Source organism: Python bivittatus, unplaced genomic scaffold (assembly GCF_059951505.1).
Source record: "Python bivittatus isolate LINGU-HERP-01145 unplaced genomic scaffold, Pbiv_v1 ctg000700_np1212, whole genome shotgun sequence".
NCBI classification, from domain to species: domain Eukaryota; kingdom Metazoa; phylum Chordata; class Lepidosauria; order Squamata; family Pythonidae; genus Python; species Python bivittatus.
The window spans coordinates 46,638,974-46,664,178 of NW_028277098.1; the positions used below are offsets into that span (position 1 = coordinate 46,638,974).

At 39.1% G+C, this 25,205-nt stretch overlaps 1 protein-coding gene across 2 annotated transcripts in view; it reads left to right on the top strand.

Moving 5' to 3' along the window:
• The window catches only part of BEND5 (BEN domain containing 5), a 949,534-nt gene that overhangs the window by 774,571 nt on the left and 149,758 nt on the right, over nt 1–25,205 (top strand). For both annotated transcript variants that reach the window (XM_088153213.1, XM_088153214.1), the window contains exon 9: nt 23,867–23,978. In XM_088153213.1, coding sequence (XP_088009339.1) covers nt 23,867–23,978 — 112 coding nt within the window. The remainder of the gene's footprint in view (nt 1–23,866; nt 23,979–25,205) is intronic.

A 25,205-nucleotide genomic window follows, 5' to 3' on the forward strand; every position in this document is an offset into this window, starting at 1 on the left:
AAGAAAAATCGAGTACTGATGATGTATCCGAGATACAATTGGCAGCCGCAGATATCAATTGATCATTCTCAAACCTGCAATAAAACCTGTTGAGATCGTCTGCCAGTTGATGACTCTCTTCAATCAGGAGAGGTGGGTGGTTGTAGCCGATGATGTTCTTCAGGCTCTTCCACACAGTCGCAGGATCATTTGCTGAGAACTGACTTTTCAGCTTTGCTGAATAGTTCCTCTTTGCCGCCTTAATCTCCCTCATGAGTACATTTCTAGTCCGATTATACCTAATCCTGTCCCCACTCCTATGGGCCTCCTCCTTGTCCCGACGCAGCTGTTTGAGCTTTGCTGTGAACCACGGTTTGTTGTTGTTATAAATAAGTATGTTTTTAGTGGGCACACACATGCCCTCACAAAAGCTAATGTATGAAGTCACAGCATCAGTATACTCATCCAGATCTGCAGAGGCAGCTTCAAAAACATTCCAATCTGTACACTCCAAGCAGGCCTGTAGGTTTAACTTAGCATCATCAGACCATAACTTCACTGCTCTGATCACAGGCTTTGCAGTTTTAAGTCTCTGTCTATAGGTGGGAATAAGATGAATCATACAATGATCAGATGAGCCAATTGCTGCTTGCGATATAGAACGGTAGGCTCCTTTTAGTGTGGTGTAGCAATAATCCAATATATTCTTGCCCCTAGTAGGACAACTAACATGCTGTATGTATCTAGGCAACTCGGTAGTAAGATCAGCACCATTAAAGTCTCCTAAAACAATAAGAGTCTGGATATTTCTGTTCTATACCGACTATCTGATTAAAGTCTGTATTGCACTATTTGGAGAAGCAGGAGGTATATAAACTCCGACCAAGATGAATGAAGTACAGGTACCCAGTTTAAGAACGAGTTCCATTCCCAAGTTCTTTTCTTAAGTTGGATTTGTATGTAAGCTGGCACAGTATAATTATGTATAAGTAGTTAACTCAAACTATACAAGCTGTATACGTAGTTAACTCAAACTATTGTGTATTTAACTCAAATCATTGTGTATTTAACTTGAATTTTGCTACAATAGGTTCTATTCTTAACTGTGGGTCATCCTTAAACTGGGTGTTCTTAACCTGGGGACTAACTGTAATCCAGCTGTAAGGTGAGTAGGGTGTGAGTGAGGGTCTAAAGGGCCTCCTGGTCCAGGAAAGGGAGCAGCTGGTGCACTAGAAGTACCTGTGCAAAGGCCCTCTTAGAGTATAGAAAGAGGATTTTTGTAGTTACTTTATACAAAACATGAATGCTTGATTATGTCAAAAGTCTCAAAGAAAAATAATGCAGATGAAATAAATTAAGGAAAAATAGGCTTTGTGAATGGATCTTCTTGAACCTTTGCCAGTATCATCTTCCAGTTGCCTTCTCAGATGATATGAAACTGGAATTCACTTGACCTGAATCTTGCTTCTGTAATTCAGGGCTCAATTAACCTGCCTTCAATTAACATTGCAGGATGCATGGCTGATATGAACATTTCACTGGAAGTGTTTTTCTTCCAGTTTCTTGGAGCTTGTGGTTCTTCCTTTTCTTTTCAGTAAAAAAGATAGGCCAATGCAATCATAAATAAACAGATTTGAATAGAGCGGTTTGGTGGTTATGAATTCCATGTCATGACGACTGCCTCGCACATCTCTAAAATAAGCTTAAATCAAGAACAAATTAAATGCATATCAAACACTGAAAACCTGTTGGCTCATACTTATTGCCTAAGCTTTTTTATAAGGAAACAAAATTTACGGATGCTTACTTGAAGTAATGAAATAGCAGAAGCATTTATAAATCATTTTTTTAAAAATAAAACTTATTAAATGTTCTCTTGTGATTTCTAGAATAGCTTATAAAGTAGAAGGTGAAAAATGACTTAACTGAAACAGGAGGCAAAAATAAATAGAAGGACTGACATGGTTTGAAGAACAAATACTATCATAACTAGTTCAGATAATTTATCAAATATGCTTCAGGACATCTATATTGCAGTTTTTTTGGATTAGAGATATCATTAAAGCCTTTTGTCAGAAGTCTTTTCATAACAAAATCTCCTTCCCACTCCTTCTTCTCTAACTTTCATACTATCCAATTAATTTTTGAATGACTTTGTAATGCAGCCAGGACACAGAGACTTTTCCTGGACTCACTGGGAAGCCACTGATAGTATTAGAGAAGTCACACTGGGAAACAGGGCTCATTTAACTACATCAGAAAAGAGTCAGGGAGTTTCAAGAGCCCTTAAGCTCTTGGGGTTCATTGATTAGAACAAGGAACTGGAGGTGCAGTTAATTCATGCTTTTCAGTTTATTCCCTCTATCTACCCCTGAAAAACTTCCCATAAATAGATTAATCTACTTATCAGGTCTATGCATATTGGCATATCTTTATGTTTATTTGCCATAAACAAAAAGAAAGAATGGCTCCAGGTTCACAAAATTCTTCCCTGCTATTAGCTAACTGTTCTACAAACTCAGGAAAAGTTATTCAGAAAAGATGAACCATTTCCAAGAACATAGTAAAATTGGTCATATAAAATGTGGAACAAAATATGCACCTGTGTTTCTATGTCTGTCTTCCTCACCCCTCCTGAAAGTGGAGGTAATTTTCTACTGATTTTGAGAAAATGAGATTGATTTCCTGATTTTTGTGAAGAGGATGTTTACCTTGCTTAACTGTACAAAGAGGCTGAGGGTTCCCCATCTCCTGCTTCTTTAACTTCATAGAAACAAAACCATGCAACTGTTCATAGCACTTCAAGTCCAAGTTGCATTTCCTGGGAAACCTCATAAGAATCATGCTATGGATAGTCAGACAGTCCTCTCTGTGGTAAGGGGGAAAGGAGACAACCTTTTCCCCACCATAGCAAAGATTGCTGAATGCTTTGAAAGCCACCCTGATTAACTAGTTAAGTCAAACTCTTTATAATTGGCCCATTTTAACATTATGCCTGTATCTAAACCTTTGTTTCATAACCACCTCATCACTACAGTCAAAAGCAAATAATCCTTTTTTATCAATCACTAGTTCTCTATTACTTTCTGATTTCACATGAAGCATGACAGAAGAAGTTTCACATATTCAACCAGGTTAGACAAGAAAGCAGTCACATAGGTAGAACATCTATCTACAGCAGAACTCCAAAATCAACCATGGCATGTATATCAGCCTCAGGATTTAAATACTTGTCCTCTTCTTCTCATCCTTTTGAGTCAATGGACCTTTTGGCTGTCCTTTTCCAGCCTTTGAAAATCAGAGTTATTCATGTTTACATAGAGGTTTTGTCTGGTGTACACATCACTGGTTGCTACCTCACCAGCTCCAACCTTTATAATTACAGGTAGTCCTCACTTAATGATCATTTGTTTAGTGACTGTTCAAAGTTACAATGGCACTAAAAAAGTGACTTACAACCAGTCCTCGCACTTACAACTGTCACAGCATCCCCATGGTCACATGATCGTGATCCAGGTGCTTGGCAACCAGCTAGCACGATGGTTGCAGTGTCCCAGGGTCACATGATCACCATTTGCCACCTTCAAGCTGGCTTCTGCCAAGCAAAATCAATGGGGAACTTCATGATTCACTTAATGACTACAGTGGTTTGTTTAACGGCCACTGCATAATAGGTCGTAAAATTGGGTCCAGTCATGTGATGCTTCGCTTAATGACCGCATCGCTTAGCAACCTAAATTCCAGTCCAAATTGTGGTCCTTAAGCAAGGACTATTTGTACTTGGAAAATAATATGAAATGCTTCTAATGCCCCAAAATAAAGATAAGACTAAATCAGTAAATAGATAGAATAACATTTTTTTCTAGGTGAGAAACTTGATATTAAAATTTGGGTTAAAAAGGCAATATCTCCGTCAAGTCAAGCTTGGCATCTGGTGATTATATGGACATGTTACCTGTCACATGTTATATAAAGGAAACAGCTCATAGTAAGCTCTCTGGGAGGTTTCTTTGATAACTAGCAGCACCATTTGGAAAATCTCCTTCACAGTCCAAGTCTTTACTTGCATAAACAGCATTTTAATTCAATTTATTATGGAAATCTCCATAATTTTAAGTTATCATGAACAGGCAGCAAAGGAAGTACCAGAACAAAACAAATGTGTTGCCAAACTGCTGTTAAAAGTGGAGACACTCAGAGGTTATGTAGGAATTTATGAACAGTTCCAGTTCCCCAACCACATGTGGATTACCACAATAGTGAGTCTGTGAAAGGTCTCTCTTTATAGCGATATTTCAGAATTTAGTTCCACCTATAACTTTGAGGAGCAATGATAAATTATCACTGAACAATGATAATAATGACTGTTATCCCATTGATTATCCAGCCCCCTTAATTATATCCTCACTTTGCTTCAGGCTTTCATGATACAGATACATTACCTATTTCATGTTACTTTAAACCGTACTTTCATATAGGATTCCCACTTTTTTGTCTGTTTTATAATGCATTAAAGTTTTCCCTTATTTCAAATTCTGTTGGAGAGATATATTGATCACTGATTTGAAAACAAGGAAGATTATTCGTCTTGGCCCTCTCTTTCTCTTTCATATGAGCTGTCCACTTTTTTCCCTTCTCTCATGTTTCAGTGCTAATTAAATACTTACCCCATCATAATCGTTATGGGATATTCATATTGCAAAACAGCCTGGAGTGATGGTTGGGGAAATAGCCTTGCAACAATTCAATAAACTGGCAATTTACCGGGACAGCTTCTGTTATAAAATCACCAAATTAGTTTCCACTCTGGAGATGGAAGTGCTCACATAGAAAGAATATGGATGGTGTCACACCAGGGCAGCATGCCTTCTCAAATGGAGGTATATTTGGATGTGTTTCATGTGTCCTGTGGTTTATTTTGGTTTTAGCCTGCATCATACAAGTTATATCTTATTTGGAGCAAACAAGCTCCATTCTAATTTTATCTCTCCTTTGTATCTGTTAATTCCAAAATGGAAGAATTAAAATCTGTCCCTGCAGCCGCACTTTTGAAAGATTCCTGCTGGGACAGTCCTGGCAGCCTAATCAGAGATGCCGTTAATGAGGTTCACCCTTAAGCAAACTGTGATTACACATGCAGCTTTCCCAGAGACTGTCTTCCTCTTCAATAATGTTTCATCACCTGACATTCAGTTGGACCATTCAGTCCCTTGGAATATGACTGCTTACCAGCCATTTTTGTAAGCCACCCTTTCAAATTATTTTGAAAATGTGCATCTTAACTCAGAAGAGCAGAATACTTTCCCCCATTTTATGGGGAGCTTGAATTCTCCCTCCCCATAAAACGGGGTACTCTCTCCAAAAGTGACAGTGCGAATTATAGATGTCTTTCAGTTTATTATAATCCAATAAAGTCAATACGGCATTTTGGATTTGCTTGAAATGGGTATCGGGTCATGGACTTGATACAGTTCTTCTCACCGAGACAAAGATGTGAGAGAATTTTCTTTGATGTAGCATTTTACATTGCCTCAAAGCCCCAGAGAAGCCTCTTAGAGATAGTGGATTGGAAGATATGAGAATTACTGGAGAAGGCCTTAAAAGCAAAGTGATATGAAACAATGCAATCGCTTCTATTTGCTGTTAGAAGAAGTAGAGAAGTATATTACTTCATGAAGAAACTTCTGAGAAGTGGGGGTCACTCAAGGTTCACTGAAGTGAAGCACTCCAGAGTTTTCACAGCCCTATCAATATTAACATTTCCCCTTTTGCCTAACTTAACTTTAATGTTGCCCTGATTTTTAGAGTAGAGTTTACCTAAAATTGATCAGTCTTTATTTTGGGGAATCTATTTACAACATAAACAAAGTACAGCACCTAGCTCAGCTTGGCTGATCTTGCAAAAATTAAGCAGTGTTGAACGTGCTTAGTATTTGGGTGAGAAATTCCAAGGCTCAAGACTAGATTAGAGATTTTTTAAAAAACAATCTGCTCCATTTCTGCCAAAAAAGTTGTATGGATGTGTTCACTGAGTTCCCAGAATCGAGCTTGATTGAAGGGAAGCTGTATATGTTTATCCACAAAATATTCATGTACCTTGAGTTAAGATTTCACCAATGTCATTGTTAACACCATGAAGAAATAGACTCGCTGTGCAACTTGGTGGATTTTTCTGGGATCCTTATGTTAGTTTTGTGCATTGAAAGATTGTTACATGGAAGGCATTATAAACTCTTGCTTTATTTCTTGCATAAAAGGGATCTCACATCATGTTCATGGATAACAGGAATAGCCAAGGTGGTGCCCACCAAATGTTTCAAAATGCAGTTCCCATAGTATCTTACAACTGACCATGTGGGCAGAAGCTGATAGGAGCGGAATCTAGAACAACAGAGGATATGAGATTGACTGATCCTGTTTCCACACCACTAATACTTCCACACATACATAATTGTTCCTCTATCCAGAATATGACTGCTGGGTTGGATCTATTGCTTTTCCCCTTAGAGAAAAAGGCATTTTAATCATCAAGCAGTCTTTCCATGATTTAAAGTACGTCATATGCTGGTATAATATAATATGCCTAAATAATTGATTTAATGATTATATTAATAGCTTTAAACTGAATCTTATAACAGTAAGTGTGTTTTAATACTTTTATCTGTTTGACAGAACATTTTAGAATTGTCCTCTATATTTTTCAGGCCAGCTCCCTTCTCCAACATGCTTTTACTTACAGTACGCTCTACGTGCCTCATTGTTTAAACATGTACTGCCTTCTTTGTGATTCCATTCTATGCTTGACTGGAAATATGAAAAACAATGGTAGCATTTTTATCAAAAGTTCCTCCTCATGAAATAAAATAAAGCAAAAGAAATTGTGATATTGTAAAGCCATAAACCTTACTATAGAAAAGACAGCATTTCCTCTTTCCTAAACAATTCATCCACCTCTATTTTCTAGTCATTACAAATACTATGTTTAGTGTCATAAAGTAGGGTTTAGTATTTGCTTATTTAAATGAACAATCTGAGATGAAAAGGATTTTTTGTCTCTTACATGAATGAGTCAGTCTTGCAACATCATAGATGCTGTCCTTCCTTCCCTCCTTCCTTCCTTTGTTTTTAAATGACTCTGTCAGTTTTCTCTTCTTACTCCTGTATTTCTCAATTTGTTAAATGATTGTTTATGTTCAGCTCTTGGAACCCTGAAATTGAAATTTGAAATTGATATTACCCAGAAATATGTTTCCACTTTTCTATCAGATATATGGTGAAAGCTTGATATAATCCCATAGTTTATGAGAAACCAGTTGTGGTGTGGCTCTGCAAATTATTATGAAATTAGGAAATCAGAGGTTTGATGCTATTTTGGACCCTCCCCCCCCCCATGAGATACAAAATAGGTAATAACTTTTATTGATCAGATATCACTTGTTGAAATAGTGAATATTGTCAGGTCATTAATCCACTCACACCAGGCAATCTCAAAAGGTGTCTCAGGGGTGTGCTACTTAGCCCTGAGTGAGGTGACTTAGATTCATCTTGATAAAGAGCTCAGTTCAATAGGTAATTTTCTTTGTTGAAGCAAACATTTTCCTTAATAAAGTACTTTGTATTTCTTTAAAGATCATATTTGCCTCCTACCTCTGTCATTTGCAAAAACCAAAATATCTGTTCACAGAAGCCTCTTACACGTTCCTCTTTCATGTTCTGGTTTTAGAAGCAAAGATGAATGCTGGAGCACTTAGCAGGCTGGGTACAGCTGTAGGGTGACAGGGACACTGTGTTATGTGCACCTGACCCCTCTGCTTCATGAGCTGCACTGGTTGGCAGTTGGGTGTAATTCAAGGTGCTGGTTATCACCTTTAACGGCCTTCATGGCTTAGGGCCTGGCTATCTGAGGAACTGTGTATCTCTGGTTGTCTTTCCCCACCAGTACAGTCAAGCAGGGTACGTGCATTCCAGATCCTGTCAATTAAGCAATGTCATCTTGCATGACCCAGGAAGAGTACCTTTTCTATTGTAGCACTTGCCTTTTGGAATGGTGTCCCCTCGCCCCCCAAAATTTGTGTGGCTCTCACCCTTATTTTGTTTCAGAGATTGTTGAAGACAATCAACTCCTGTTGAAAACAATCAGCTCTTCAACTCTTTTCCCAGGTCACAGGGACAGGGTGATTATGGATCCCTCTTCTATTATGGGTGGATTATAGTTGGTGTTTTGCTCTTCTGGTTGGTTGTGTTTTTCCTGCTTTTTATTTATAAGCTACCCAGAGTTATCAAAGCATCAGGCAGCCTCAGAATTTGATTAAATAAATAAAAAATAAATTTGTGTATGAGGCTTTCTGAAGAGCTGGAGTCAATCGTACACTGGGAGTATGGTCGGGCCAGAGGTTACAGAGTACAAGGAGGGTGTGTGTGCAGGCAGGGTGAGGAGTGCAGAGCAAGAAATGGGGTTACCGGGAAGGAGAGTATGGGAGGTGTATTTGCATGCTGAATTTACCAAGAACCTCAGGACAGAAGTAAAGCAAGGTTGAGCAGTCTGTGGTCAGAGAACATTGTGGAATCTTGGAATGTTGAGGAGATATCCAAAGCTAACATCCAGAACAAGCTGAGGTCAGGAACATCACAAGAATCAGAGTCATGGAGCACTGAATACAAAGCACAGGACCAGGTGACAAAATTCTTTCCAGCAACTAAGAGGTGGCAGTAGCATTGTTTAAAATCCCATCTTGGCTGGTATGCACAACTGTAGCTCTTTTTATACATCTGCCACTGTTGATGAGGCGGCCACCCTGCCAGGTCCAGATAAGACTGTTACTTATTCATAAGTAACTCACTTTTGGGAAGTACAAGGATTTTGTATCAGGTCTGGGTGGTCTACTGCACTGCCTGAGACCCACACTGGTTGTGTTGGCTTCTGTGCTGGCAATGGAGGGGCCTGGCAGTACGGCATCTGGGGAAGTGCAGGGCTTCTCAGTGGTCGATGGGTCTCAGTCTGCTGGTATCTCTGAGCCTCCTCTTTAGGTAGCGATATCATTTCCCCAATTTAACTAATCTTCTCCTGCAGCTCTGGGGCCAGCTTCTGTGACTACTAGTGGTGGAACTGGACAACTAGACACGGGGCATGAACTTTGGTGGAGCTCTCCCAAGATTGTTCCTCTGGGATGCACCCTTTCCAATCAGTGACATATTGTTCACTGAGGAGGAGATGGTGCAGGAGAGTCATGAGCTGGAGGGGAAGAGACCAATCAAGGACCAGGATGGATTGGTGAAAGACGGTGTAGAGCTGATGGGTGGGTGGAAGTTGGAGTTTATAGTGTGTTGATGTGATGTGACTCAGAATGGGAAAGAGCCCAATGTACCATGCTGCAAATGTTTGTGTATGCCTTCTCAGAGGAAGGTCTTTTGTTGCTAGCGAGACCCAGTTGCTGACTTTTAGGGGTGGTCTTGTTTGTAATTCCTTGGCCTCCTGTAGCTGCTCATGGATGGCCTACGGTTCAGAGATTAGCATGTCCATGGCAGGGTGTAGTGCGTCTCTGACAGTCAAGAGGATAGGCCAAGATGGCTGATTCGGCATGCACAAGTATAGCTGTTTTGTGCAGCTTGGCCAGGTCCAAGTGAGGTTAGCTGCTTACTAATGAGTCCCCACTTTGATGAACTGCAAGGACTTTGTGGTGTGGCTGGGTGGTGGGCACACTGGTTGTGGAGGCCTCTGTGCTGGCAGAGAAAGTCCTGCATCTAGGGAAGCAGAGGGCTCTCTCGTCACTGGTGTATTCTGACCAACCAGCATCTCCAAGCCACCTACTTGAATTATGCCAAGAAGCTCAAAATAGCTCCTTTTGGTATTCTCCAGCAGTACTTGCCAACAATAGAAGAAGCTCCTGTGCAGGCTATGTATTGAGAAGGTGCAATAAAGTAAACTGAAGCTATATTTCACTTTATTTCAGTTTGGTTTTAGGAACAAGAAGGCTTCATTGCTTTGCAAAGTATCTTCAAGGGACTGTATCACTCAGACCTTCATTGAAACAAAACATTACTTCAAAATGTGCAGAGTTTTGGTAACTAGGATTGTGTGAAGACTTGATTCAAAGGCAACATAATGAAATCACCCAGTCAAATTTTCTAATGGAATCAAAGAATTGGTGTGAGATGTGAATTTTAAGATTTAATGGAGTTTGAACATGTGCACACAGCCTTTTATCAAATTGGATTTTTGTTTCAAATTGCCACTTCCAATTGGACTGAACTCTTCAAATTAAACCTCAGATTTGAATGGAATTGACACTTTAGATGAAGCTGCAAATTAGAATTAGATATTTGCTGGTTCACATCTCTCTTGTGCTTACTTTAGTTCAGGCTTTTTTCTTTTTCGTCTTTAGAGGAACATTCCTGGGATCTGTATTCACAGGAAAGATATTAGGATTTTAGAAAATTGCTAATTTCAACCAATTATGTAGGATAGGATCCCAGAAATGGACGCTGCTCTATCTATAAATTCTGTGTTAAAACATTTACATTCCTCATACACGTATGCCAACACTAGAAGGATCCTATGGTGAAAAAGCACCATTATGTACTCAGAATCAGCTACAGTATGTAGATAAAAGGCATTTATTAATGCAGATAGGTTTTACTTTGTAACATAATTATTAGTCTAATCTTGATGCAGGAGTGTCTCTATATGAATCATTTAAATCCCCATTCTCCTTTGACATGTACACAGTCTGAAGTGGACTATCAAAATAGCATCTGGGTTCTGTCCTTGAATAAGCTGCTACTGCTGATGGGCTGAACTTCGAATTCACCTTTGCTGATTCATTAATTACTTTTTTTTCCCTTGATACTCTCCCTACCAGCTAATCTGAAGAGATGAAATTGTGCCTCCCTGCCAGACTGCCACCTCAGAATCGTGCTGTGATTCTCTAACCTTTTGAAATAGGGTACAGGCTTTTCCTAGGCTTTTCTGGCAGCATCTGGTAGAACTACATCCTTCATGAGCCTCTGGACTGTTTTCTGGGATGTTGCTCATACAATTCAATTCTTTAATCTTCCAACCCACAAACTGTAAACCAAACTGTGAATTCAGTAAAACATAGCTGTCCCTTTTAAATGCCTCTAATCTGTGTGTCTGAATCCAAGAGAAAGTGGAAAGGTGAAAGGAGCCGTCCCTATTCTATATAGCTCCTGCTTGTCCTATCACATCTTTGTATCTGTCCAACTTGGATTGATATGGGGAAGTGTGTGTGTGTATGTGTTTGGATGTGAGTGTGTGTTTCAGGGCAATATCTGGTGGGAATGTTTGAAAGGATGATTTGAAAGGATGAGTTGGTGGGTAGCTAGCAGGAAAGTTTCTTGTGGTTTGGAGATAGACCTCATGTTTTGTTATTGTGTGTGGCTCAGACAAACTTGACTGCCCTTAACTACAATAATGAACTGGCAGATGACATGTTGTTATCACATCATGGTCTATGGCTGCCTTGTGGAGTCTAATAAAATGGGGAAAAAAATCCATTTTGTGGTTGTTCCACAGTTATTGAAAACTCTGAAAGCAGGTCACCTCTCATATTATTCTTAACAAGTACAGGATCCCTTTGTCCATGGCTGTTTTATAATTACTGTTTGGAATGAACTGGGGGGTTCCTTTTCCTCTATTATTTATATATGCTTTTTTAAAAAGAAGACTGTAGCTATTCAAGTAAATATTCTTTAAGCATCCTATGTCAGCCATTCCAGCATCAGGCATGGAATAATTTCTTCAATGATACAAAAATTAAAATAGAAATGCTGCCTAGACTACAGGACACCCCAAATTTGACATTCAGCAAAATCCCTCCTCCTGACAGACATTTCTAGCCAATTATAGTGAATCAAAGTACCTTATTAGGATCAACTTGACAGTTCATAGAGAAGTTAAACAAATAAAAGAAATCAAGCTGAGTGGCTGGAAGGCTTTCTTCACTTTAATCCTCACTAGTGATAATATTTGGGTCCAAATTACATTGCTGTTTGACTAAATATTCTAGGCTCTAAATTGGGTCAGGTGAAGATGGGGTCTCTCTACCATCACTATTAGGATGAATATTACTCTTCATATGTGGTTCATACTTTTCCTCTTTTGTCTCATTAAAAATTACAATATACTAGTGACTTTGAGGCATCTCTAGAGACTGTGCCCAAGGACTCTGTGAGCGGCAACAGTGTTTGCATCTCTGCCCTACATAGTGGCTTAATTGATCCATCCATTAATTTGGTCTAGACACTTTCTGTCATACACAATTTTCATTAGTGCTCCAGCAGACATCTTCTGCCTCAGTTCCAGTTCAGATTTCACCGTATGAAACTTGTTAGCCTACATGGGCCTGATTGAGAAGGTTCATTTACTTGATAATAATTCAACCCAGCCACTGGGAATTGGAATAATACCTTCAGCAACTCTTTTCTATATTATGATGGTTCCATTCTAAGGAGGCTCAAAGGTCTGATAGGTCATCATAGTGTCCTCCTTAACTACATGATCTTCCAATATAATGGATTAAAAATCATGGGATGCCATGCTTGAGCTAGTAACTTGCAAGATGATACTAGGAATTGGAATGTATTTGTAATTCAATAAATGTTTCCTCCAATCATCATTTGTTAACTGTACGGTGCATGAAATGAGCCAACCCTAATTCATCTCTATTCAGAAAATATGCATCTAATTCATCATATTTGAAACTTGTCCCCAGATAGGCACCTACTAAAATGGGAAAAGGATAGCACCCTTTTCAGATTTGGGACCTTAACAACAACCTAACATATTTTTGGGAGTCAAATTTGCAAGCAAAACCTAGATAAGGACTTCAGGAGCTTAGTTTCTTTATTTTACTTGTATTTTAATTAATATTACCAAGATAAGCTTCCCCTAAGGCAGTTTGCAGGAAATAGTACATAACAATTAACACAATGAACTGCCCCATCTCAAAGCAGCAGTTTAAAAATACAGTATGCAGGACTTCATCTGAAGGTAGACGGAAACAAAAATATCTTCAGAGCAGAGTTTGTTTGAAAACCAGTTCATACAGGCCCAGACATTTTTTTTTAGGCTAAGAATTCCAAAGATATGGCATTACCACCCAAAAGTCTGGATTTAAGGTATCTTCTACTCTGTTGGATCATTTTGCCAAGGCAGAGAACTAGAGCTCTGCAGTCAAACTTCAAATCTAGATAGTCTCATCTGGATTCATTTGATCCTTTAAATACCTTGGCCCCAAGTTAACTAAAGCAGAAATTATAATTTCAGTGGGGTGAAGATCGCCTATGACTTCGTGTGCGAGATTCCAAAGTAGGCAGAGCCATTTAAAAAACTGGAAAAAAAAATCAAACTCCAAATTTTAAATGTTTACATGCCCACTATAATAAGGGGTAGAATTAATTCCCCCACATTTGTAACTACTGCATTAAACTTTCCCCTTTTCAGACATGAAACTCAAAATTTAAACTAATATATTAACCCCTTTGCCTCCCCATGCCATATAAAACTTCCCCCTTTCTTTCTTTAAAGGGCCAATTATTACAGCATCACAGGCAATACCATTAGTATAATAAAAATTAGAATTAACTAATTAAAATATTACACTTTGATCATGCCCCCACTCTGTAAAATTAATTGCTCTCTATCTATCAAATTAACATCCTCAACTTCCCACCCTCAAACATACATATCTGTTCATTATCTGGCCAGCTGATCACAAAAAAGCAAGGAAGGAAACTGGTATGAATACACACCAATGTATGCAAAACCTCCTTCCCTCTTCAAGAAAAGTAAGTGATCATCAAAAGATACAGAAATTAAGTGAGGTGATGGAGGCAGCTGAAGTCTAAGGGATGAAAAGAGGTTTAATCTCTATCCCCTCCCCCAACAAGTTATTAATTTCTACCCATTGATCCACGATGGCTCTGGAAACCAGTGTATGTCCTAGAAGACATACTTATCCTGAGGTCCTGAACAAGAAATTAGTCTGGAACAGGAAACAAGGCAGTTATGGCAAGACGATCAGCAGTCAGGAAGTAGAAGGGGGGGGGGGAGATTTTCCACACTGCTACAAGGTGCATTAGAAGCATTAAAGGCAGTGAGGGAGGGCATAGGAAGGAATGAGGAGTATTTTGCATAGCTAGAAAGGCAGGAAAGGAACTGAGACAGGCAACAGCATGGTTAATGGAGGTCTTCAGGGCAGCCAAAATTCAGCAGTAGAAGCTGAGAGGTTCTCACAGGCCATGCAAGAGTTCCTAGAGGGCTACACTGGCCTGTTGATAGGGAGTTGCACACACTTGATGTAGATGTCCAAAGTTAAAGCAGTCCTTTGAAGAGTCTGGAAATGAATAGGTAGTCAGTGAAGTTTGCTAACCCTGTCATACAGGGTTTTATGTCTAAGTTTTTATAGATTTTTACAAATTTCAGTGCTTGCATATAATAATGCCTGCTTTTTTGTTTAATTTGGTCCAGGTGTTCTCATTAGGTACAGGCTAATATTGTGGAAATGGAGTAGGCCATCTTGCTTAGTCCACTCCAGATGTGATGTTACTCACTTGAGACTTGTGGATCTGGCATCATATGGAGGGGCATTCACAGAGGGAAGTGATACAATAATACTGTTCTGACTTACATACAAATTTGGCTTAAGGACAGACCTTGGGAATGGAACTCGTTCTTAAACTGGGAACTACCTGTATCTGCATTCAGCAGTGTTTTCAGTTTCATTGCATCTCTGCATGCCTACAGTGGTTTGTGCATGAAAGCTCATTTTCAGACACCCGCATATAGATGCTGAGCTTCAATGTATGTTCCTGTTTCCACTCCATACTTTTAAGCTATATGTGGAACCCATTCCAGAATGCTCCTCAGCTTTCCACTGATGCATTTACTTTTTCTCTTGCCACATTTACCATAACACCTAGTAATGACACTGAAAATTACTATTTGTTTTCCTAAGCTAGATATTGATATAAAGAATAGAGAAATGTTAATTGGTGGTACTTGTTCTACGATTGTGCTAAAGGCCTCTTTTCTGGATACCATGGGACTGACTGTATCAAAAAGAAAGTATGCCTTTGTTTCTTGTCAGTTCCACTGTTCAGAGGGTAGTTTAGTGCTACCAAAGTGCCATTTGAACACTGAATATATTTAAATAATGAACCAACACTTACACATATGAACTTATTGATGCTTTTTCCCTTTGGCATCACTGAAAATTGGATGAAAGCGAGAAGAATAAATACGGAATCAAGGTGTTTCTTGCTGATCCTAGACTAATGTAGTGCATGCTGCAGAGTGCAACAATTCCACCTTTGTGTAAACATAAGTACTCCCATAAGTCAGGAGAAGAATAAGTGAGTGCATGAAAGGAAGATAGACATTGCTGCAGCTCTATTTATATTTAACAGGAGAAAATGGAGGAGTGTTTTGTTAACCATCATGTACTATTTAAAACTGTGCCACTCATTCTACAAACATCTACTCCACCATGTGGCCTTCAGCAGCTAATGCTGTTCTGTCCAGTCTGCCTTTGCTGAGAAGCCCTTTATTAAATTCACTTTTGCAAACTCTCCTAGAGATATAATTTTACGTCAAGAAAATGATTGGCTGAAAAAGAACCAAATGCCATGCCTCATTACCAAATTGCTCTGGGGGGTTTGCAAGGCATAAAAGGCAAAATGAGAAATCTAATCAAGACACTTTGCCCCTGCAATGCCACTTAACTGCTGTGGTAAAAGTCCTTGTTTACTCTGCAGCAACTGAAGCAGAATCTCACTTTTGGAAAGCACAGCAAAGCTTACTAACTTGTATCACTTGCCTCTGAAAATCTCTTAGCAGTGCAGGAAAGAGGTAGCAGAATAGACTCAAGATGGTGCCTCCTTGGACTTGGGATGGTTCTTAAAATGCCTTATAGTGGGGGCCCACTTCTGCTAGTTGCAATTGAAGTTTTTATATAAAATGCTCAAACACTGGTGTAGCAGTATTACCGACTGCCTCTTTACAAGCAGCTGAAATCAGATCTCAGCAGTGCTGTCAAGGCACATGATAATCATTTTCCCTAGCACTGGGATCTATTCCATAATGAAGTTGCTTGCAAATGATGCATATCCCACTACATCTTGGCTATAATAGTAAATGAAGAGGCAGCACAATTACGGGACATTTGGCCTGAATTTAACCTGAACAGGTAAAGCTGTGCAAGGCCTGCTCAACCCACCACAAGCCAGATTCTCCGCTTTGAAAATTCACCTTGGTAGCTCATCCCAACTCATCTGAATTCTAGCATGTTATTTAGGAAGCTTGGAGCCCTACATTCCTGTTATCTAACATGAGAAAAATGGCCATCTGGGTTTGCTGCTGGTTTAAAACAGAGGACAATAAGATCTGCAGATAATTTAGAACATTTTAAGTAGAGAAATCATACCAAATGTTATAAAAGTCAGTGCAGGTCATTTGAGCTATATACTTTATACTTTTACATTTTGTTTTTTTAAAGTCCACATAACATTTTTGCTTCAACAGAACAGAATTAAATCTGCAGTGGAACTGCATTTTTTCCCATTTTTTTTTTTTAACTGGCAAAAATGACCAGTGAATAAATTGGAATTAACTATTGTGGGTAGAGACTGGGGAGATGAATTCACTAATGGATTTCCTAATTTCTTTACATACTTTCTTTATGTAAAAGAAAACGTTGTTCTTAAGCCAGCCATTTGGGATGATAAGACTTCCATAAAACTTCTTACAACTTCTAAGTAAGTGCAATGGAAAACAGTGTGATGAAGAAATGGTTCAGATTTTAAAATCACTCTTTTGGATGGGCAGTGCCTTCTTTTCCATCTCACACACTAAGTTTCTGCATATCAGTGCAGAGATTATAGAGGACTGAGAACAGGACAAGTGAATTAAGAAACATCCCCCAGTTTTCCCAGTGGGCCTCAAGCCAAGGCAGCCTTATTCACAGATTATTCAAAAGTGTGTAGGGTTCTGACTTCTTTACAAGCAGGAAATCTAGACATAGTGACAAGGAGCATGATTATATGAATTATATAACATAACAAATTCATGCGACTGAATTTGAGCCCTGGGTTCACCCGACTGGAAGGTAGTACTACTTAGATATGGACCAGTAAGCAGGCATCTTGTTACCTTCCTATCCTTGAATAACATTTCATTTATTGATGACTGGTAGAAATCCAAAGAGATCATGTAAAATATATATTGTTTCTGAGAATGAATGTCAAGCTAAGCCCTGCTGTAAAGTGCCAAATGTCCCTGCAATTAATATCTTCAGAAAAGTTTATTACAAATAATAGTTAGATGATGTTTTTAATAAAGGAAGAAGATATATAGTCTTGTAGGTATTATTCTATTTTATTCTATCCACTGTCTTTTCCTACTATAAATTACACATTTAACACCCTTCCAGCAAAACTCGTGCCTTGAAATAAAGCAACGATATAGTTTCGTCACCTTCAGAGAGTACGGGGTATCTTCCCTCCTCCCTCTCCTTATTTATTTCCAAATCCCAAGCCTTAACACTGGTGCCATTGCGGATTTGTACTTGTGGAGGTTGTGTGGGATATTATCTGCGCATTCACCAAGTACTGATCCAATGAACTGGCATTTTCTCACAAAGCAGATGAAGAGTGTGTACAGTTCTTTTTGTAATAAATCATAGCCGTGAAAAAGGATTTCTTTAAGTCCTTTAGTCCATTCTTCTCCATCTCACTCACCTTCAGGGAATAGGTCTATAAGAGACTCCTAAGGCATATAGTAGGTAGAAGAAATAAAAAGGCAGGAGAATCAAAAGAAGAAAAGTCAGAGGTTCCAGTGATTTTCTGTAGATTGAATACTCTTGAAAGTGAGGCAGGATAGTAAGAAAAATAAGCAAACTAAAAATAAATCACATCTTCAGGCATGTTATTAGATTTTCCTCAACAATAGCAAGCAGCTGAGGGCCCTTTCAAGAGAAAATGATACCTAGAGAGCGGAGTCTAAGAATTGCTTCTTACAGGACATTTTGTTCATAAGTGCAGAGTATACATGCACTTTGTCACTGTACAAGATTGTTTCAGAGGTAACTTTTGCAGCCAAAGGTTCAACTCTTCTTCAATGTTCATTTATAACAATCTTAAAGGAATTTTTCTGTCTGAAACAACAATATGACTTTCATACTATCACACGTGTATAATCTACTTGAGCTTATGCCAAATAGAAATAGACCTAAGAAGCTTGAAGGCTGCATCTAGGTTAGATGCATATCTGTAGTTTTAGGTGGGCTGATCATATCTTATCTTAGTCTTGACTGTTAATAGATTCCCTCCTAAAATTCCAGTCACCTATCTGTTTTAGACGAATGGAAGCCAGTCTTTTTGTCAAGAGTATGTAATAGGGCACTTTTGTAGAGCTGCTGTATTTAGGCTGCAGAGATCCAAATGACCACTAGATAGCAGCAAAGAGACAAAAACGATATCTATTGCCATCTAATGGTCAACTGGAGTTTTGCAGCTCAGATATGGTAGCTCTAGACCATGATGTAGCACTTACTCTCTGCACTGTGGGGTGGCCTTCTGTCTAGTTTACTGGCTTGGGTACAAACAAGTAGTGCAGTGCTGGAGGGACAAAGCTGCCATGTTGATATAGCTGGGTATGTTGACTTCCAGTTTGTACCCAGAATTATGGATTGTTACACCAGTATGATAGGTCGGCCACTGATATTTGAACAGTAAAATTATCTACATGTATTCATAAAATTATTAGTTCATTGTGGTTTCCTCTCTGGTAAGTGGCTTTATTGCTGCAGCTTACGGTTAAGCAATTTAATGAGAAATAAGCTGTTTCACAAACCATCTTCCATTCAGGAAGTCCAGCAATTGTTCTGTGGATTACAAACACTTTAATTTCTTCTTTTAATACTTTTCAACTTTTCAACTTTATTGATTAGTCTTATAACCATATCAACGAGGATAAGAAACATCAGCAAAGGTGAAACAAATAACTACAGTGGTACCTCGGGTTACGAACGCCTCTGTTAACGAACTTTTCGGGTTACGATGAGCTCCGGCCGCAAAAATTTACCTCGGTTTGCGAACTCCGCCTTGGGGTACGAACAGGATATGCGGACATTTTCCCTCCCATGACACGGTCCGCAGCCATTTTTCCGCCCCTGACACGTGGTCTGTGGCCATTTTTCTGCCCCAACACGTGGTCCGCGGCCATTTTCCGCCCCTGACACGTGGTCCGTGGCCATTTTTCTGCCTCTGACACATGGTCCATGGCCATTTTCCACCCCTGACACGTGGTCATAGGGAGGGGGACTCTTCCTCCAAGCAATAGCCGCCTCCCTGTCCTCCATGCCAGAATGGATTAACGGTAATTACATTGAACCTTATGGGAAAATTTGCTTCGGGTTGCGACCAATTCAGGGTGTGACCAGAGTCACGGAACGAATTAAGTTCGCAAACTGAGGTTCCACTGTAATACACAAAATCCATGATACAATAAAATATTATAATAATAGAATGGGATAGTACAAAGTATAATACTACTATAAAATAATAATGTAACTCTAATATCATAATCCAGATTCATATAAGACCGTCACCCCTACATGATACTCCAATCTGTTCTATATATCGGGCTCTCAACTGAGCTGCCTTATCCACAAACTTGGCAGTCCTACTCACAATAAAGATATTTGTGCCCGAAAGAAAATAGGATAATCTGTGTTTGGAGTCCCAATGGACTGTTCTTTCCAACAGAGGGGACAAATAATTAAGCCTAAGTGAGTCATAAAGTTTACAGTCGAACAAAACATGGACAATATTTTCTATGGCTGGGTCCCCACATACACATAGCCTCTCATCATAAGGCGCGTGATAGAAGCGATTTGACCATGGAGTCCAGTAATTCAAACCTAGCTCTAGTGTAGGCCCTTCTTAGGTTTTGAGTTAGACTCATTGACAGATATTTTTCAGAATTAAAGGTAATTTTATTCTTAACTAACCATTTTAATGACCCATTTTTAGCCAGTTCCTCCATGTCCGTTTGGGCACTGATATCCAGAGCTCGCTGTTTAAAAATATCCTTTGCCTGCGAGGAATTTATGAGTACCTGTTGAGTAGAAAGCCCGTATTGTGAAATAACTTTAGTAAGATGTTTTAGCCAGGATATGGAGAGGTCCATACTTGTTTGTTCCAACAGGCATAATTTGGGAAGCCTATCATGATCCATTAAATGGACTCTCTGCCAATAAGAAAAAACCTTAATTACTGACTGGCTCTGTATAGAATGGGTACCTGTTTCCACTCTGATCGCAGGGGCTGACGTGTTCTTATCAACTCCCAATATATTTCTTAAAAAACATGTCTGGACATGTTCAAGTGCGACAGATTTTACAAGGCCCCATACTTCCGCGCCATAGGTCATCATTGGGACAATTTTTGCTCTGAATACTTTCAGTATAGGGCTCAGCGTGCCAGGATATTTATAATTATACAGTTTAAGTAAACTTTTGGCACAGACCTCAGACCTCCCTGCTGTCCTTCGAAAGTGATGTTCCCAGGCACCAGCATCAGTAAAAACCACTCCCAAATAGGTAAAAGAATCCATCTGTTCTATTGGCTCCCCCTTTATCTGCCAATTGTATTTCACTCTCTTTTTGCTAAAAACCATCACTTTAGATTTGAATTTATTTATAGTTAGAGAGTTAGAAACACAATAATTATTTAGCTTTTTCAAGAGTCATCTCAGACCTATTTGAGAGTGTGCCATTAAAACCATGTCATCCGCATATAAAAGAATATTTACAAATGTACCATGAATTTTTAGCATGTGTGTGTCTGGGGTACACAAGAACCCTGGCATATCATTTATGTAAAGATTAAAAAGCATTGGAGCTAAGATACAACCCTGCCTAACACCTCTATGAGTGGGGATGCTCTTTGTTAAGGAGCCATTTACACCAGTTCGTACTTTTAGATGGGTATTTGAATAAAGGGCCTTTACCAGAAATAAAAGTCTGGGCTCCGTATTTAAGTTAATCAATTTCTTTCATAAGACATTTCTATTTATCGAATCAAAAGCTGTGGTTAGATCTATAAAAGCCATGAACAGTTTATTGCCTCTAGCCAGTTGTTTTGTAATAAGGTGATATAAGATAAAACAGTTATCTAATGTAAAGCGGTCTGGTCTAAAACCAGTTTGTTCCTCTACAAGGAGGTTTGTCCTAATTACCCAATCCTCTATTTTGCCCAAGAGGTGTTTAGCAAACATTTTCGCTACAATTTTGAGGGTCAGATCTGTCTCCCTTTTTGTGTATGGGGAAGACAATTGCAACTTCCCACCCTACTGGAATAAATCCTGTATTGTTTATGTAGGAAAACAGGCCTGCAAGTAATGGGGCCCACCAGTCAATATGAGTTTTAAAGAGTTCTGGAGGTAAAAAATCCTCTCCTGGGGCCTTATTAGGTTTCAAGAATTGGCTAATTGATTTAACTTCAGCTACTGACACAGGGGGCCAAAGAGGGAGGTTTTCAAAATATGTGGGCTCAGTTAATCTCTTTTATGGGTGGCTTTGATTTGAGTCTATAAACATGCTTGTATAAAAATCCTCCCAAGCTAAGGCAGGTATAGGAATATCAAGTTGGAATTTGCGTTCCTTCAATAGACCCGAAACAGAATTCCAGAAAAAAATAGAATTAGTTCCTTTTGCTGAAAGTTCCAAATCTGCCCATAATTTATCAGTATAAAGGGCTTTTTTAGACATAATAAGTTTCTTATATTCACGCCTAGTTTGTAACATTCTAGAATGATTTTTTAAGCTAGGATATTTCTGGGCCAGTCGCACTGCTGTCCTCAAATGTTTTCTAGAATGTAAACAGTCGAAATCAAACCAGTTTATACTGGATTGATAATGATTTCTAATAGGAGCTTTATCAATTAGGAATTTCCTCAACGAGGTAGTCATATAGGCATATTGTATCAGGATCTTTTCTGGGCATTGGGTAGGGGTAGAGATAGAGTTTCTCCAGGACTGGGCCTGTTCTGAGTTTAGAAAGGTAGATAAAGCCTTAGTATCTACCTTGGCCCACCTAAGCGTTTTGTTCTGCCTAATTTCAATATTTGCTAATAGCCTCTTATCACGTGGCATAGATGGTCTAGTGTCCGATCTGGCTAGAAAACAAACTGTTATCGGCTGATGATCACTGTCCTCTCTTGCATGGGCTTGGATGTCTGAAAAGAGCCCGGACTTGTTTCGTGAGACACAGATGTAATCTAGGACACAGCTGGCATTTCCTGAATAATATGTAAAAGGGTATATGAAGCCAGAATCTTTACCCCCTAGGATATGAAGGTTGCATTTATAGATTAAAGAGACCAAACGTGAACCCACCATATTCCTTTTGGAATCTCTGGAGCACCAGGGTAAGTTATTAGTGAGGTAATCCTCAGGAATAACTCCCATCTGGGCAAAATCAAGTAAAGAAGCCCCAACTCTGGCATTAAAATCTCCCACTAAAATTACAATAGCGTTGGGGTAATTAGAATTTATCTTCAGCACTAAATTTTCTAAATTCACCCATACATTAGGGGAAAAGCAAGGAGACGTATAAGATGGCAGATAGATGTTCACTAAAACTACTACTGCGGCTTCGTATAAAAATTTAACCGCTAGGTAGAAAGGAGAATCAAGTCCAAGAGCCAGTTCCACACTTTTCCATCCCAGCTCAGCCTTGACAAGAATAGATAACCCTCCTGAAGCCCTCCCTTTAGTCTTGTATTTCACTGCAGGGACTGACCAGGAATTAAATCCTGGTATATGAATCTTTTCTTCCTCTTTGGTCAGCCATGTTTCTTGAAGGGCTATAAAATCAAAGCCAGAGAGAAATTCCATCAAGTCTCCATCAGACACTCGGTTCTTCCAACCAGCGATATTCCAGGTCAGTAGATGGAGGAAGACCTTGCAGTTATTATTGGTAGGAAGCCCAATTTTAGGCTTAGAATTTTGGGTTATAGGGTATGAGTCTTTTAGTCAATCAGCAGGAGTGATATTGTCTAAAATGCCTTCTGTATCAAAGAAGATACACTGATTTCCATGTTGTCTATCTTCACCATTGTCATGTTGATGGCAAGGCACCATCAAGGCTTGAGGTGCAAGGCAATTATGGTGAAGTACTTTAACAGGTTGCGAGGTCAGAGTGATATCAGTGTCCAAGAGAGATAAATCCCCTCTAGCTGGTATAGATGTTCCTCCCTTAAGTTCTTTCTGTGCCTCATTTTGTACTTCTTCATATGCTGTGGGTCTAACACATGTGGGGCTCATTTGTGAGAACATTGTATTAGAGGTAAAATCCTCAGGGCTCAGACCTTCTCCATCACCAGCATCTATTGATAGCATAGAAAATACTGAGTTAAACCTTACTTCCTCTTGTCTTTCTGCCTGAGAATTATTATCACTTGTAAAGTTTTTTATATTGGATGGAGTATTTTCAAGGAATCTTCTTTTAATATTGTTCTCTGCACTCACCATTTTCCCCTTCTAGCTGGACAATATGTTGGTTTGTTCTCTCTTATTCCTGCATCAGTTTGTGGGATTTGCACAAGATGCATTCCAAGAACAAAGCTCCACTCTTTCCATTTATATTTTATATATTAGATGAAATTGGAGAGGTCCACACATCATGCTAAGTGAAGATTAAACAAACCATATTAATGGCTTTTTGCAATTTGTACACCATAATGTATAGCTTAGTGATTCCAGTCATTAGGACTTAATTGACCAAGAGTAGTGACCCAGCTCATGTTGCGCAATATCATGTACAACATCTTGGGAACTGATTGCCTGCTCTTTATTTGTTTTCATAGGTGTTCCCTGATGGGCTTTGATTTAAATCGGCACTGGGTAGATCCCTCTCCTTGGGCTCATCCTACACTGCATGGTGTCAAGCAACTTATTATTCAGATGTACAACAATCCGGTGAGTAGACAATGGAAATAATAACTTGCTTTTCATCCACCAATTTGCAAATGTTGATCCAAGGGAACTCTAAGACCTTGTGGCAAGTATTCTGGATTTTTTATTGAACATGTTTCTACAGATGCCTGCTTCTGCAAAGACTGCTGTTTTGTCTTTCCTAATTATTTCCATTATCATTCTCATCCCACTTTTTCTCACAAAGAAACCCAGACTCCTTTGAGTCAGGCTTGACTTTTGTGATTTCATGGACCCATCCATTTAATTTTCTTGGCAATAATATGCAAGTGATTTGCCGTTACTGTTTTCCATTTTTTAAAATTTCAGTCTAGCATACAATTGTGGGATTTGCTTGTGGTCTTCCATCTGGGTACTAACCAGTTCAGACCCTCCATAGCTGTTCAAGATTAACCAAAGTAGGCTAGGTTCTGCCCCCTTTCCAGGCCAAAGCAGCATCCTAAAGAAAGTAAAAACAGCCTTTCCTGAAAGTTAGTGATAAAAGCAAACTGCAGTAAACACCAGGGAGTGCAACAATTGACAACAGAGTTCAGTTAAAAGGCAGACAAAAGGCAGCCTGATAGTGGGGCATTTGTTACCCTGCAAATACCCAGGAGGACAAGCAAGTCTTCCACAGGTGTTTAAAACAAGGCAAGGGGGAGGGCAATTGTCCTTCTCCTAGGATGTACAACCTTTTCAAGATGAGAACTACGTTTCCCCTGGTAAAAACTTGCTGAGGCTGCACTCGACAAAGAGGATAGATCAGGATAAAGAAATTAAGTGAGACAGAATAAAAAAAGGAACTTTGTCTTAATTTATTTAAATTAATTAAATTTATAGGTGATAACTCCCCATGTATTTCAGCTTTTCCTCTTCAGTCACACTAAAAGTACGTTCAACAGCAAATTTTTGAGGGCTGCATGTGATTCCAAAGCTACAGTTGGTGAACTCCTGAACTATGACCTGTTCCATGTCACATACCTCAGTTGAAATCTTTGTGATAATTCACTTGTCGTATGCAAGTTCCTGCAAGAATATTTATTGTACATCATGTCCCATGAGTAGTATTCTCAGAGTGTTTAGAGGACCACCATCAGTAATTATCAAGTCAAAGAACCAGCTCTGCTTCCATAATATTTCAGCAAGTGTCTGAGACAAACACAGTCCACTTGAGAACAAATACATAAGGAGAGCAGTTAATACACAATCTGAGTTCAACACAGTTGATTTAAT